Genomic DNA, 17,444 nt, shown 5'->3' on the forward strand with positions numbered 1-17,444 from the left:
AAAACCAAGAGATGGATGCTCAACCAACTGAGCCACCCAGCACTTCTATGAATCTATTAATAGAGCCAATTAGATCTTTAAAATTCACTTGGTTAAAAAAAATAAATAAATAAAAAATAAAATTCACTTGGTTGAGTTTTTGTTATTTAATAGAAAAATTAACATTGTTAAGATGTCAATAGTAGGGATCCCTGGGTGGTTCAGCGATTTGGTGCTGGCCTTTGGCCCAGGGCGCGATCCTGGAGACCTGGGATCCAGTCCCACATCAGGTTCCTGCATGGAGCCTACTTCTCCCTCTGCCTGTGTCTCTGCCTCTCTCTCTCTCTCTCTCTCTCTCTCTCTCTATCATGAATAAATAAATAAAATCTTAAAAAAAAAGATGTCAATAGTATCCAAAGAAATCTACAAATTCAACACAATCCCTAACAAAATCCCAACAGACTTTTTACCAGAAATGGAATAGGTGATCCTTGAATTTATATGGAGTCGCAAGGGGCCCTGAGTAGTCAGAATACTCTTGAAAAAGAATTAAGTCAAAAACTCAAACTTCCTACCTTTGAAACTTAGTATAAAGCTACAGTACTTAAAACAGTATGGTATGGCATAAAGATAGACATATAAACCATTGGAATAGAATAGAGAGCCCTAAAAAAGTCTTCACATGTATGGTCAATTGACTCTCCACAAAGGTATCATTCACTGGGGAAAGGACTACTCAACAAGTCTTTCCAGCAAGTGGTGCTGGGGAAACTAGGAAGTTGACCTATAATTTGTCTTTATATAAAAATTAATTCAAAATGCATCAAAGACGTTAAGAGCTAAAATTATAAAACTCTTAGAAGGAAACAACCCAACATATTCATGACACTGGATTTGACAATGATTTCATAGATATAACACCAAAAGTGTTGAGAACAAAAGAAAAAGTAGATAAATTGGGCTTCATCAAAATTAAGACCTTGTGCATCAAAGGATACCATTAAGAGGGCAAGAAGACAATCTGCAGAATGAGAAAATATTTTCAAATCATTTATCTGATAAGAGATTCATATCCAGAATATATAAAGAACTCCCACAGCTCAACAACAAAAAAACAATGTTATTCAATGGCAAAGACTTACACATTTGTCCAAAGAAGACATAGAGATAGCCAACAGATATGTGAAAAGATGTTTAACATCATTCATCACCAGGGAAATGCAAATAAAAACCACTATGAGATATCACCTTACAACTCACACCTGTCAGAATGGCTAAAATCGAAAACTCAAGAAACAAGTTGATAAGGATATGGATTAAAAGGAACCCTTGCACACTGTTGTTAGGAATGCAAATTATTGTATCCACTGTGGAAGACAATATGGATGATCCTCAAAAAATTAAAAATAGAACTGCCCTACAATCCAGTAATCACACTACTGGGCATTTACCCCAAGAACACAAAAACACTAATTCAAAGGGATATATATATATATATACTCCTATGTTTATTGCAGAATTATTTACAATAGCCAAATTATGGAAGCAAACTAAATGTCCATCCAAAGATGAGTGAACAAAAATGATGTATATACCTATATATATGTACACACATACACATACACAAAATAGAATATTATTCAGCCATAAAAAATAATGAAATCTTGCCATTTTCAAACTAGAAAGAATTATGATAAAGGAAATAAGTTAAAGACAAATACTATATAATTTCACTTACATGTATAATTTAAGAAACAAAACAAAGGAGCAAAGGAGGAAGAAAGAGAGACAAATCAGGACACAGACTCTTAACTGGAGGAAATAAGTGAACCAGATTAAGAGTACACTTATCTTGATGAGAGCTGAGTAATATATGGAACTGCTGAATCACTATATATTTTTTTAAGATTTTATTTACTTATTAGAGAGAGAGAGAGTAAGCACAAGCAAGGGGAGCAGCAGGCAGAGAGAGCAGCAGACTCTGCTGAGCAGAGAGCCTGATGTGGGGACTCGATCCCACGACCCCAGGATCATGACCTGAGCCAAAGGCAGATGCCTGACTGAGCCACCCAGGCGTCCCATGAATCACTATATTGTATACCTGAAACTAAAATTACACTCTATGTTAACTACACTGGAATTAAAAGAAATTTTTTAAAACATAACTTGTAAGAAAAAAAACCACCAAAAAACCCAATAGCCAATATGAAAAGATGTTCAACCTCATTACTCATTGGGGACATGCAAAACAAAACAATGAGATACTACTTTATACCCATTTGGATGCCTTTTATCAAAATAACAGGAAATAGCAAGTGATAGGAAGTGTTGAGGATCTGGAGAAACTGGAACCCTTGTCAGTTTCTTGTAAAAATGTAAAATGGTGAAGCCACTGTGAAAAACAGTGTGGCAATTCCCTAAAAAAGTTAAACATAGAATTATGATCATATGATCAAGCAATTCTACTCCTAAGTATATGGCCAAGAATCAAAGACAGGGACTTATACAGATACTCATACACCCATGTTCATAACAGTGTTATTCACAATAACCAAAAGGTAGAAGCAACCCAAGTGTCTGTTGACAGATGAACGGATAAACAAAATATGATCTATACATACAATAGATAGAAAAGAAAAATTCTGACACATGCTACATGGATGAACCGTGAAAACATCACGCTTAGTGAAATAAGCCAGACACAAAGGGACAAATATTGTATAACTCCACCTATATGGGATACCTAGAATAGTCAAAGACATTGAGACAGAAAATAAAATACTGATTATTTGGAGCTAGAGGAAGGGGAAATGGAGAGTAATTTTTTTAATGGGTAAAAATGTTTCAGTTTAGGAAGATGAAAAAAGAAAAAAAAAGTTGGCTGCGATAGTTGCACAACAGTGTGAATGTAGTTAATGCCACTGAACTGTGCATTTAAACATGATTAAAATGGCGTTGCCTGGATGGTTCATTCAGTCAGTTAAGTGTCTGCCTTCGGGCCAGGTCATGATCTCAGGTTCCTGGTATGGAGCCTGTGTTGGGTTCTCCCACTATCTCTCCCAATCCCCTGGTCATGCTCTCTCTCTCAAATAAATAAAATCTTTAAAAATAGGCAAAAATGTTAAATTTTATGTTATTTGTATTTTATCACCAAAAAAAAAGATTTCTGCATTTAAAAAGTGGTTAGAATGGTAAATTTTATGTTATGTATATTTTACCACAATCAAGGGATAAGTATATTTTAAGACCCTTAGTCAGAGTTTCAAGACAAGATGACTTCTAAAGTCCCTTTCAATTCTAAAATTTTTGAGACATCAAGATAACAAAGAGAAAAGAGAAAGAGAATCTAGTAGAGGAATAAGTTCCTGACTCCTCATTCTGAATTAATAGTGTAACTCTACCTTTCAAATGATTATAAATGAACCAAGAAGTTCTAGCAATGGTAGCAAACTCAAATGCCTACAGAGGCCAGGCAGGAAACGTAAGCAGATGAAGCAAGGCAGCTGGGGATGGTGGTAAATCTGAGGCCACCACATGCCCTATATAAAGGGAGCAGCTGTACCTTCACCCTGGCAAACTGCCTTTCTATTGGAATGTGGACATGGTATTGGGATAATTTTCCATTCTTTAAGTGAAATTGAATTGAGATTTTTTAATAAAGATTTTATTTATTTATTTATTTATTCATGAGACACACACACACACACACAGAGAGAGAGAGAGAGAGAGAGAGAGAGAAAGAGAAAGAGAGAGAAAGAGAGCAGAGACACAGGCAGAGGGAGAAGCAGGCTCCATGCAGGGAGCCCGATGCGAGACTTGATCCTGGGTCTCCAGGATCACGCCCTGGGCCAAAGTCAGCACTAAACCACTGAAGCACCCGGGTTGCCCTGAATTGAGATTTTTATGTTAAATGTTGGCATCTAATTATTTCTAAGTAGGCTCCACACCCAGTGCAGAACCCAATGCAGAGCTTGAACTCACTATCCTGAGATGAAGATGTGAGCTGAGATCAAGAGTTGTACAGTTAACCAACGGAGCCACCCAGGAGCCCCCCAAAATTATTTTTAACATTGCTAGCCAAAGAAAACATAACTGCAGGCCAAGGCACGTGTAGTCAGCTGACTGCTAGTTTGTGATTTCTTCAGAGCATAAAGGCACAATTCGGAATACAAAAGAAAAGGAGGCAGTACTAGTTAGATCCTCACCAATGTTTATTTTTTTATTTTATTTTTTAAAAATTTTATTTATTTATTCATGAGACACACACACACACACACAGACAGAGAGAGAGAGAGAGAGAGAGAGAGAGACAGGCAGAGGGAGAAGCAGGATCCATGCAGGGAGCCTGATGTGGGGCTCAATCCTGGGACCACAGGATCACGACCTGGGCTGAAGGCAGGTGCCAAACCGCTGAGCCATCCAGGGATCCCCAGATCCTCACCAATGTTTAAAGTTTGCATGCAGATCCTGGGATGCATGGGTGGTTCAGTTGGTTAAGCATCTAACTCTTGACTTTGGCTCAGTACTGGATGTAGAACCTGCTTAAGATTCTGTCTCCCTCTTTGCCTTCCCCTCCTCCCTCACATTCTCTCTCTCTCTCAAAAATGAAAATAAAAATAAAGTTTGCATACAAATCAAGATCTAAATCTTTTAATCTTTATTTGGAAGCACCAGAGGGTACTAAATATTATTTTAATCAGGTGTCAACTGTTATTGTATAGTTTGAAGGGGTCAGTTTTTAGTGGGGCACTTTGAATGTGAAGTTTAGTGCCTTGCCTATAGTATGTGATCAATAAGGAGTAGCTAGCTATTGGGATGCCTGAGTGGTTCAGTGGTTGAGCATCTGCCTTTGGCTCAGGGCACAATCCCGGGGTCCTGGGATCAAGTTCCATATCAGGCTCCATACAGGGAGCCTGCTTCTCCTTCTGCCTATGTCTCTGCCTCTCTCTCTGTGTTTCTCATGAATAAATAAATTAAATCTTAAAAAAAAATAAGGAGTAACTGTTACTATTTTAAATCAAGGCTCCTACACAAAACTGAAAAGAGTATAAAGGTCTTTCAAAACCAACCTTACCCTCTAATATAAGAGAAGATAATATAATTTATTTATTATTCACAGATTATTGAATAGTGACTGGGAAGTGGTGAGCCTTCATATTAAATAACAAAAAAGAAACTGTTTACATATGTTAGGTGCTAAGAATATAGTTATTGGCAAAACAAACAAGGTTCTTGCCCTCATCAAGCTTACAGTTTAATAAGGGAGATGGACATTAAGTAAAGAGTCATCCAAAAAACACTTAGAAACTGTAACAAACGGTATGACTAAAAAATACGGGATGATTTTCAAAAGAATAATGAAGGATCTAATTCAGATAAGGAAGAGAGGGGCAAAAAAGATCCTTTAAGGAGCTGACCTTTAAACTGAGATGTACAAGGATAAAGAGAGGTTAGCAACCTAAGGGTATTATGCATGGAGGGTGAAGAGGGTTGGGTGGGAAACAAGGTGGTGACAAAAGCATTCCGGGAATCCTTGTGTGACATGTGTGATAGTCCCAAATAACTGAAATAGAAAAAAATAAAGGAACATTAAAAAGAGGGAAAGATTAAAGTTACTGGAGGTAGTGAGGTGAATGACTGGAGGTGACAGCACAGGTCAACGTTCTCCCTGGAGAAAAGGTTTTGAAGAAGGAAGTAAAAATGGAAAAAGAAACTTAGAATTGAGAAGATATAAGTAAAACGAGAGATAGGCACCAGGAACTGAGGATTCAAGAAGTTGTTTATTGGCCACGGCAGGTTTCTGGAACACATACAGAGCCATGGAGCTCTGGTGGGAGCAGGTACAGAGGACAGGCCAGGGAAAACCACAGGACTGAAGAGATTACATGGAAGGATTTTTGTTTATTTGTTTAAAAAATGACAAAAGTAACAAAAGTTCTTTAATATTTCAAACAAGACAGTCACTCACTCTTGAAGTAAACACTGATAATCCTCACAGAATGGTTTTTAGTGGTGAGGATGAGGATTAGTAACAGAAAATCAGGTGGAAGTTTGAGGCAGTTATATACAGAAGTCAGACCAGAAGCTTTATTTCAACCTTAATTGTCTGCATTTTCCCTTGAGATCACTTTAACCACCATAACATTAGCTATTTTAGGAAAAATCATTTTTATCATATCATTATAGAGACTGACTGCAAATCTCTGATTCCGAGTGTGATCTTCTTTCATAAACGCAAGGATTTTTCCCCCAAATCTCTGATTACAGACCACAAACTCCATGAAAGCAGGAATTTCAGTTCCACTTACTGCTTTATCACTAGCAACTAATACATACATGTTTGTTGAATGAATGAATATACCTAGACTATGAAGACAATCACAGTGAATTCAGAATAAAACAAAAAGTGAAAGCATTGGGGGAAAAAAAGGGAAAGGAAAAAGAAAGGGAGGAAAGAAATTGGCAATATTTTAGATTCTGGCATTCATTCTTGACTCTTCTCTCCTACACCCAATCAATCCCAAGTCCAGTCAAATCAGTCTTAAATAGCTCTTTATCTCCCTGCCACTTCCTGTTCTATTGTATTGGCTTCTAACTGATCTTGTCACCTGCCTTCCCTTGGATTTTTCCATGCTTTTGCCAATCTCATATGTAAAAATACCATACAAATTGCTAAGATTCTATGGACTGGCTGGGATGATGGTTTTTTTTTTTTTTTATGTACTAAGCACCAGCCACAATTAACTTCTTACGGTGTCCTACAGGAACCATGTTGTTTCATATCATCATACTTTCAAAAACCTTGTTTTTTTCTTGTTAGAATGTACTCCTTATTTGTTGAACAGCTTTCTACTACTCCAAGATCTATCCCAACTGTCTATTTTATAGCCTTTCCCAACCCTGCAGAACTATTTCCTTCCTTGTACCATCACTGAATCTTATACACGGCTTTAATGATCACTTACACTCTGGGGAAACTATTTCTAGACTACTTTACTGGAATGTGAGCCCCTTAAAGGCACATATTGTCACTTACTCAGTTGTATTTCAAGCATATTACACATTGTCTAATGGAGAACACATTAAAACACGCTTCCTCTTGTCAGCTTTCTGGCTTCTTCAGCAACAGTGTTTTCACTTACTAGATCTTCTTTAACTTTCTGAATCTCAGTTTCATATTCTGTGCAGAAGTGATAATAAAAGTATCTACCTAACACACAGGATTGTTGTGGAGAAAAATGAGATACTCCGCATATGAGAAAACTTCATAAATGTTCACTGCTATCATTTTCATTCTTGATATTGTATTTTTTATGTCTAGAAATCCCATTTGGATCTTTTTAACATCTTCCATTTATCTCCTAATCATAGTTATGTTTTCCTTCACACACTTGAGCATATGTTTCTACTGTGTTTCTACTGATTGATTGATTGATTTTTTTCTCCTGGTTATGTGGGTCTGTGTTTCTACTGATTGATTTTTTTTCTCCTGGTTATGGGTCATACATTCCTGTTTCTTCTAATGTCTGGTAATTTTTAATCCGATGTCAGACCTTGTGGATTTTATGTTATTGAGTGTTAGATTTTATTAAGTTCCTTTAAGGAATACTGAATTTTGTTCTGGTATTCAGCTAAGTTAGTTGCAGATAGACCAGTTTAATCTTTTGTTTTTAAGCTGCCAAGGGCTCTATCCAGTGTCAATGCCCTTTGTACTTTGAGGTTTCTCCGCTTTGGCTGGTAGCAGTATGAACTATTCCTAGCCCTGTATATAGTCCAGGAATTGTTTGGCCTACTGTTTTCTGGTGGTTCTTTTTCCAACCCACACATGTGCAGAGTTTGTGGCCAGAGATTCAAATACCTGCTTGATGCTCTCTGGAGCTTACTAAGCAACTCCTTCCTCTTTGGTACTCTGCCCTGCAAATTCTGGCCACCTTGGCCTCTCCAAATCCCAATCTCTGCCTCCTCAACTCGGTAAGACTGCTAGGCTCTTTGGATCTCCTCTCCCGTACTGTTGCTTGGCAGTTGCCTCTTAAAGTCCACAGTTCCAGATTAACTGTTCAATGTCTGGAAGAGTTGTTTTAGATACGTTGTCTGAATTTTTAGTTGTTTATGGCAGGAGGACAATTCCCTAGTAAGTACTTCTTCATGGGCAGAAGAGGAAGTAACTCTCATTCTTTTATTAAATGGGGAAAAATTACATATATATATAAATTACATATATATGTATATTATTATATTATATATGTATTATACATATTATACATATATTATACATATTATATATATACATATTATACATATATATGTATATATTATGTATATATAAATAAAATTTGTAAAAGCACAAAGCTCAAAATTAAATTCCAACAAACCATAAAAATAAACTGTGGACAATAGCTCTTTAAGCCAATATCCCTAAGCAGAAGTAAAGATTTACTTCAGGGAATTTTAATCTTTGCCAGACTCGGGAAATTCAGATTAAACTTGCACACTGAAAGAAATACCAAGTGAGGAGTTGAATTTTTAAAGCTTGTTACATATGAATAGATAGATCTTTTTGCTTCCAAGATTCTAAAGTTGCCTAGAGAGCAAGAGGTTTACTACAATCTTCATGAGGTTATTTGAATTTCAGACACAGGAAAATTAGCATCATTCAGTACTCAGTCATGTAGAAATGACACTGCATCCCTAAACTTGCTAAAAACTGGGATAAATGATTCCTTGCCAGAAGGGATCAGGTCCTTAGTTATCTACAGGTGGCTTCATTTTTAGATATGTTATGCTGGAACTCTGCTCTTCTTTTGCTGTTTCCCAGAAGACCTAGTTTCTTCTTGATAATGCTAAAATATGTACAAGATGTTCTAAGGGAGTCATCTGCAGAATAGCAATATAGAATCAGGTCCACTGAGTAGGAGTCAGGTACATGACATTCTAATTGAAAAAAATGGAGCTTAATACTTTCTTTTTTCTTTTCTTTTTTTTTTTTTTAAAGAATAGGCTATTTTTTTCTTTTCTTTTTTTTTTAAATTTTTATTTATTTATGATAGTCACAGAGAGAGGGAGAGAGAGAGGCAGAGACACAGGCAGAGGGAGAAGCAGGCTCCATGCACCGGGAGCCCGATATGGGATTTGATCCCGGGTCTCCAGGATCGCGCCCTGAGCCAAAGGCAGGCGCCAAACCGCTGCACCACCCAGGGATCCCAGCTTAATACTTTCTTTTGGAACTCTGCCTCTGAGTATTTTTGCTTATTCTAGATTAAAATTGGGGACTGACATGCTCCAGGACTGAAAGATGTTCTAAATTTTCCCAGAAGAAATTGAGAATATATTAAAATGATTTAACTAAAGATTTTAGGATCATCTAGATGCAAATGTTGCATTTAGTCTTTTAAGAAACCAGAGGATGTCTGATTAAGAAGTATAACAATAAATATCCAGGATAAAATCCAGATCTTGTTTATGGCACAGGAAAAACAGGGAGAACTTGGAGCTGCTTCCTCTTAGCAGCTGGATGAATCACTGGCAGCTGCTATAAGAAAGGTAAAGAAACCTATATCTGCTCAGAGTCCAAATGCTATATGGATCCCTTGTGATAGTAAATAAATTCTGGAAGAGGGCCTACTTCCAAATCAGGAAAAGGATTAAAGAGATCTAAAGACTGTCTATAGCTATCTCCATGTGCCTATTCCACAAAAAAAAAAAACAGCTCTAGCTGTAAGCACCATTATTCAATATAGTGAGCATTCAATAAATATTTGCTGACCTGGGAAATGATTGGAAAAAACAGGTTCTGATGAAATACTACAAACTTTACCTGTATACTTAGAGCTCCCAGTTTTGTTTATGTAGAGACTGATGGGTTAGTTTCTCTGAGGTAGTTCACTTAAAATTGAGTCCACTAGGTGCATACAGTCTAAAAAGATGATGCTATTCTCAGTACACTAAGTATTTATGTTCAGTAGTGTAATTGAGATGGAAAATCTTTTGAGTTACGTGTCACAGAAGCCATTATTGGAGTAACAAAAATAACTGAAATATCATATTAACATATTAGCAAGTCTGAGTTCCATTTCCAACTTTCTTTCTAATGTAGTCTGCAACCCTTCCATGAGTTACACAATTTATTTATAAAATGGACATACTTTACTTATTTCTTAGGATAGTGGAAATGATCTAATAAGACACACAGTGGAAGGAGTTTTAGAAAAAAAAGTCTTGGCAGCTACTGCTACTTTATATAGAGGGAGTGTACCTGTTTATGTACTATACCCTCAGCACCAGGAACACAGAAGTCTACCAGAAATACCTGTTACATGAATGAGGAAATAGTCTAGGCCTTCCTCTACTTTAAGTTATGATCACTACAGAAACTGCCTTTAAAAATACTTACTTCAATCAATGTTTTTAAAAAGTGTTTTCCTTGGAATATAATCAAAGATGCCAAATCAACTGTAAGCAAATAAAAGATGACTTGCATTCTCTAGTGCACATAGCTCTTCTCTCAAAGATTTTAAGGTGAAATGAAAATCTTACTTTATTTATTTATTTATTTATTTATTTATTTATTTATTTATTTATTTAATTTATGATAGTCACAGAGAGAGAGAGAGGCAGACACAGGCAGAGGGAGAAGCAGGCTCCATGCACCGGGAGCCCGATGTGGGATTCGATCCCGGGTCTCCAGGATTGCGCCTTGGGCCAAAGGCAGGTGCCAAACCGCTGCGCCACCCAGGGATCCCGAAAATCTTACTTTAATAAACTTTATTCTACTTCCCCAAATCTGTATTTCTAGGAACTAACCTGTACTAACCTGTATTGCCTGCTCTTGATAAAGCTTTTTAATTGTGTACCCAAGAAATTTCAACTTTTCAAAAACTTAACATGTGAAATAATTCACATTAGTCAAAAGGCAGAAGCAACCCAAGTGTCCATCAGCAGATGAACAGAGAAACAAAATGTATACATACAGTGGAGTAATCGGGCTTAAAAAGGGCAGAAATTCTAACACATGTCACAACACGCATGAATTTGGAGGACATTACATTAAATGAAATAAATCACTCACAAAAAAGATAAATATTGTATGATTACACTAATATGAGGTACCTAGAATAGTCCAATTCATAGAGACAGAAAATAGAATGGTGCTTGCCAGGGGCTGGAGGAAGGGCGGAATGGAGAGTTACTGTTTAATGGGTACAAAGTTTCAGTTTGAGAAGATGAAAAAATTCTGGAGACAAATGGTAGCAATGACTTAAGAAGACTGAGTGGGGCAGCCCCGGTGGCACAGCGGTTTAGCACGGCCTGCAGCCCAGGGCATGATCCTGGAGACCCGGGAGTCAGGTCCTGAAAAGGCTCCTAGTCCCACATCAGGCTCCCTGCATGGTGCCTGCATCTCCCTCTGCCTGTGTCTCTGCCTCTCTCTCTAGCTGTGTCTCTATGAATAAATAAATAAAATCAAAAAAAAAAAAAAAAAAAAAGAAGAAGACTGTGAGTGTACTTAATGCTTCAGACCATACACTTACCTGGAAATTTATCACAAGTCTTCTTGCTTACCTTACATACCAAGCCCTATCACCAAATCCTGTAGATTCTATCTCTGAAAGTGCCCCTTCCATGGATGCTGCCTTAGGTCTGGCTCTTATTATCTCTCACTCCTGCAAGTCTCCTAACTATGCTCCCTGCCTCCAGACTCACCCTCTAAGTCATTTCTTTTTCTTTTTTTTTTTCTTTTAGAGATTTTGTTTATTTATTTGACAGAGAGTGAGCTGCAGAGGGAAATGAAGAAGCAGGATCCCCACAGAGCAAGGAGCCCAACACAGGGCTTGATCCCAGGACCCTGGGATCATGACCTGAGCTGAAGGCAGACACTTAACTGACTGAGCCAGTCAGGTGTCCCACCCTCTAAAACCATTTCTCTACTGTCTTTCAAATGACTGGAACTCATATCATCACACCATTCTTCAGAATAAAATCCTTTAACCCATAGAACAAAATCCAATTTCTTTTTTTATGGCAAAATGGTTTTTCAGGACCTGACTCTCCTATTCCTTCACAAGCTTATCTCACAAACCCTAACCCCTAACCTCCTTCACAAACTCTAGTCATTCTATTTTCTCATGGTCTTAAATATTCCAAGTTTTTTATGCTTCTACACCACAGCACATGCTCTACCTCCTTCTTTCCTTTATCCATGTAGAAAACTCCTACTCTTCCTTCCCAAATTAGACCAAACAACCAGTTCTCAGGAGAGCCTTCTCTAATCTACTTGCTCCCCTTTCTCTAACATTAGTGTCCCCATCCTACCTCCATACTCCCTCAGGAGTTTCCTTCTTTGTATTCACATCATTTCTTCAATTTGCTGCATGGTAATTTAATATTTGCCAAGAGCAAAGGCTCTGGAGCCAGACTGCCTGTGTATGAATCCCACCCCAGCATTTGCTGTATAACCTTGTCAATAACTCAACTCTTGTGATCTATAGTTTCATTAGTTATAAGATGGGGCTTATAGTGTACCTACCATGGAGAACTGTTGTGAAGAGTAAATGAATTACTACCCATAAAGTGCTCAGAACTTCACTTGGCTTCTAACAGACATCATTAGTGATGTGATGGTCTAGTAATGGTGACAGTATCTGTGACACAAAATGATAGCTCCTCAAAATTAAGGTGTTCACAGAGCCTCAAACAGTACTTACTCCAACAAGATTTATAGGAACAAAAGAAAGACAGAGGGTTGGAAGGAAGAGAGGAAGGCCAGAAAAGAATTTGGGAAGACTTACCGCCATTTTTGCCCACAGTTCGGAAGCATCTCCAGAAGGCCCGTAAGAATGATGCCCTATTGTGAGGGGTGGCTTGGATGAAGCTGAATTCCCGAAAGAGAATGTGAGTTCCCTGACATACACTGTTAAAACTGCAAAGAGAAAAATCAAGAAATCATCATTAGATGATAAGTTATGGAAGGCTAGAGTCAGAATGAAAAATAAAAAACCACATAGAACCTTGCCAAAAAGGAGGAAAATCTTTTTTCTCCAACAGGACTCTGAACTATAGAATAGACCAGGTCTTTCAATGAAGAAATTCCTTCATATAAGCATATCCTTCTGAAAACTCCAGGAGTCCAATTCCTCTTAGTGTTTCTTACCTCCCACATATATGCACTGAGGGACTTTTAATCAGTCAAGGAAGCATCTCAAATAGAGGGAAATCTTTCAGTTTTTAACTGGATGACATTGGCACTTGTATCTTTTTGGAGAACATTTCTCCTACCACATTTGGAATTATGTTTCCTTAATGATATTATTTCTGTACTCTCTCTGACCTCCATCAGCTGCCATAAGAACAACATGGCCCATGAGGACATAACTGTATTGTCTGTTCCAGTTTGGGGGTGATGGATACCTTTTTAACAATAACCTCAGAGGCAAATCCATGTGCCAAAGGATATGAAAGGTTTAAAATAGAACATTAAGGCAAATAAGAAGAACAAGGGTAGAAAGTAGCCCCTGAATGAGAGTATGAAGCAAAGTCCCAGGGCCCTAGTGAGTCATTGTTCAAGCTGGGCTGGAGAAGGGGAAAAAATATACTCCATTGCCTTTGGGTTCTTCTGCCAAAGAAATAAAGGCTGTAGGGCCTGGCGTAATCTAAAAATGGAAATTCCACCAAAGAGTAGGCAATTATCCAGTAATTATCACAACTAAAGGCAGAGTTCAGGTTCCAGAAAACTCCTAAATTCCCTGAACAAGTAAATCACGAGTGGAAAATATGTTAATCGTTGTAGAGAAGCAGGCATTAAACTGAAGATGGCAAAGCAATAGAGAAGACAGTGGAAATTCCAAATGCCACTTTTCACTTACTGACCTTTAAAGTGAGGGAAAAGCCGAATCTCTGAACTGAACAGGAAAAAATTTTAGGAGTCATCTGTTCCATTTTCCTTTTCCCTGACCAAATTCTGAGGGAAGTATCTAACCTGTCTTTAACATACAGTATGTTATCACTTAAGATAAAGTTAGCTTCTTCCTGTTAATATTAACACTGTATGAAAAAGCAAATTACATACTCTTCTTCTCCCCATGGAAAACTAGTGTAGAAATCTACTTCTGAGACACTATGAGGAAGCATGAGGAAAACATCTGGTAAAGAATTAGGTTGGAAGATAAATTTTTAAAAAGCAAAGAAAGCGTTAACCTAGCCATGCAGTTTGCAAGCTGTTGTCTTGAGCAAAGGAAAATGAAAAATAAAGCAAATGAGCTGTTACAGGTAAATGGAGTAGGTCACATTTCTAGCAAATGAAGTCTAAAATGATAATAATCTAGTTTAAATTTATGAAACTATCCAGGAAAGAATTAGTCCCAAAGTATGCTTCATACCCCAATGGGAAAAAAGCTGGTGTCTAGGTCATAGTCTGGGCTGTAGAGAAACTATACTAGTGAAATTATATCCTTAGTGTAGGTTTCTAAAAATATATTTTTTAGGGGCACGTGGGTAGCTCAGTGGGTTGAGCATCCCAACTTGTGGTTTCAGCTCAGGTCATGATCTTAGGGTCATGATCTCAGAGTTGTTTGAGCCAGCATTGGGCTCCATCCTCAGTGGGGAGCCTGCTTGAAATTCTCTCCCTCCCTCTCCCTCTGCCCCACCCCTGCGAACGTGCTCTCTCTCTCTCTCTAAATGGAAACAAATAAATCTTTAATATATATATATATATATCTTATATATATATATATATATATATCCCCACATATGCATCTTTTTTAAAACTAGGGAATAGGGGATCCCTGGGTGGCCCAGCGGTTTAGCGCCTGCCTTTGGCCCAGGGCGCGATCCTGGAGACCCGGGATCGAATCCCACATCGGGCTTCCGGTGCATGGAGCCTGCTTCTGTCTCTGCCTCTCTCTCTCTCTCTCTCTCTCTCTCTCTCTCTCTCTCTCTCTCTGTGACTATCATAAATAAATAAAAAAAAAATTTAAAACTAGGGAATAGGGCAGCCCCGGTGGCGCAGCGGTTTAGCGCTGCCTTCAGCCCAGGGTGTGATCCTGGAGACCCGGGATTAAGTCCCACGTCGGGCTCCCTGCATGGAGCCTGCTTCTCCCTCTGCCTCTCTCTCTGAATAAATAAATAAATCTTTTTTTTAAAAAAATAAAACTAGGGAATAATTTATGCATTGAAGAATTTGGTTGAGACTCATTATACAGATAAGAATTTACATAAGAAGTTATAAAATAAGAATGTTAAAAAAACTGATTGGCCAAGGACATACAATATATACAATATTGAATACAAAAAGATTTATAGTTGTATTTCCACTACCAAAAAAATTTAGCTGGTCAGTATGGAGATCATAACCACTTAAAGAGTTTACAGATAATATAATCAGTGAAAATTCTTTTAGATAAGATGGCTGTAATGAAAAAGCAGAAAATACAACATATTGCTCAAAGCTTTACTACTTCTCAACCTGAAATAACTTTTCCCTACTCCATCTGTTAAAATTCTATCCAGTTTTTCAGGACCATCTTAAATGCCACATTTTGCATGAAGTTTCTTCCTGATTCTACACTCATGCCCAATTCCCATCATGCCTCATGTATAACTCTCTAAAGGTACTCACAATCTGCTGCCTTTGAAAAAAAGTTACTGGACTTTTATCCTCTACAGAACTATCAGTTCTATGGAGTAAGTAATTAGGCTTTCTCATCTTGGTCTCCATCACATCAACTAACACGTAGTATATATTACTCCATAAATCCCTTTGGTAGTTGATTTAGAAACATTAGAAAGAATAGATAAGTAATTCCAGGTAGAAAGTATCAGATTTATATTTGTAGTCAGCCACACTAGAAATAGTGAAGGTCAACATTTTATAAACTTTTAGAAGTCCAAGACTTTGGTCTGATATTAGTATTGTAATATGGCAATACCAACTTTGATTAGTATTTGCCTGGTATATCTTTTCCTATGTTTTTAATTTCGATCTTCCTGGGTCATTGTGGTTTAGATATTTCTCTTGTGAGTAGTATATAGTTAGATTTCTTTTTTTTAACCCAATCTTACAGTCTCTGTATGAGTTTTAAAAATATATATTTAATTTTTGCCATCTTCTTATGTCATTTCTGTGAATTATTTTTCTTTGACTTGTTTTTCTTTTCCTGCTTTCTATTGTATTAGGAAAGTTTTTTTCGGGGCAGCCCGGGTGGCTCGGTGGTTTAGCGCTGCCTTCGGCTGGGAGTGTGATCCTGGAGACCCAGGATCAAGTCCCACATTGGGCTCCCTGCATGGAGCCTGCTTCTCCCTCTGCCTGTGTCTCTGCCTCTCTCTCTCTCTCTCTCTCTGTGTGTGTGTGTGTCTCTCACGAATAAATAAATAAAATCTTAAAAAAAAGGAAAGTTTTTTTTTCTTTTCTTTTTTCTAAGATTTTATTTATTTATTCGTGAGAGACACACAGAGAGAGGCAGAGACATAGGCAGAGGGAGAAGCAGGCTCCATGAAGGGAGCCTGATGCAGGACTTGATCCCTGGACCTGAGATCATGCCCTGAGCCAAAGAGACGCTCAACCACTGAGCCACCCAGGTATCCCTCTTTTCTTTTTTTTTAAGATTTTATTTATTTTGAGAGAAAGAGAGAGAGCAAGGGGCAAGGGCAGAGGGAAATGGAGATAGAGAATCTCAAACAATTCCACAGAGAATGGAGCCTGAGGTGGGGTTTGATCTCTTGACTCTGAGATCACGACCTGAGCTGAAATCAAGAGTTGGATGCTAAACCAACTGAGCCACCCAGGTACTCCTTTTTCTTTCTTTTTAAAAAATATTTTATTTATTTATCCATGAGAGACAGAGAGAGAGAGGCAGAGACACAGGCAGAGGGAGAAGCAGGCTCCATACAGGGAACCGGATGCAGGACTCAATCCAGGACTCCAGGTCACGCCCTGGGCTGAAGGCAGGCGCTAAACCGCTGAGCCACCCAGTGATCCCTTTTTCTTTCTTTTTTAAATTATTTCGGCCCCCCCCTATTAGATTAGAAGTTACAAAAGAATCTATAACTTCTTAGGATTTCTTTTTTTTTTTAATTTTAATTTTTATTTTTTTTTCTTAGGATTTCTTTTAAAAATTCAATATGCATATTTAGCCACACACTTTTCATTTTTTTAACTGAAGTATGGTTGACATACAATGTTATATTAGTTTCATATGTATAGTACAGTGATTTTGACAATTCTATATATAATACAGTGCTTACCATGATAAGTATAGTCACCATCTGCCACCATGAAAGTTACTACAGTATTATTGACTATATTCCCTACACTATACTTTTCATCCCTGCAACTCATTTATTTTATAACTGCAAGATAGTACCTCTTAATCCCCTTCACCTATTTTGCCCATCCTCCACCTTCTCCTCTCTGGCAATTATCAGTCTGTTCTCTGTATTTATGAAACTGTTTCTGTTTGTGTATGTCATGAGCATAC

At 37.7% G+C, this 17,444-nt stretch overlaps 1 protein-coding gene across 2 annotated transcripts in view; it reads right to left on the reverse strand.

Annotated features, from left to right (window-relative positions):
- CSTPP1 (centriolar satellite-associated tubulin polyglutamylase complex regulator 1) overlaps positions 1-17,444 on the reverse strand; it is a 198,197-nt gene that overhangs the window by 95,464 nt on the left and 85,289 nt on the right. For both annotated transcript variants that reach the window (XM_055309433.1, XM_055309442.1), the window contains exon 3: positions 12,762-12,892. In XM_055309433.1, the coding sequence (XP_055165408.1) occupies positions 12,762-12,892 (131 nt within the window). The remainder of the gene's footprint in view (positions 1-12,761; positions 12,893-17,444) is intronic.

Source organism: Nyctereutes procyonoides, unplaced genomic scaffold, assembly GCF_905146905.1.
Source record: "Nyctereutes procyonoides isolate TBG_1078 unplaced genomic scaffold, NYPRO_anot_genome, whole genome shotgun sequence".
Lineage (NCBI taxonomy): Eukaryota > Metazoa > Chordata > Mammalia > Carnivora > Canidae > Nyctereutes > Nyctereutes procyonoides.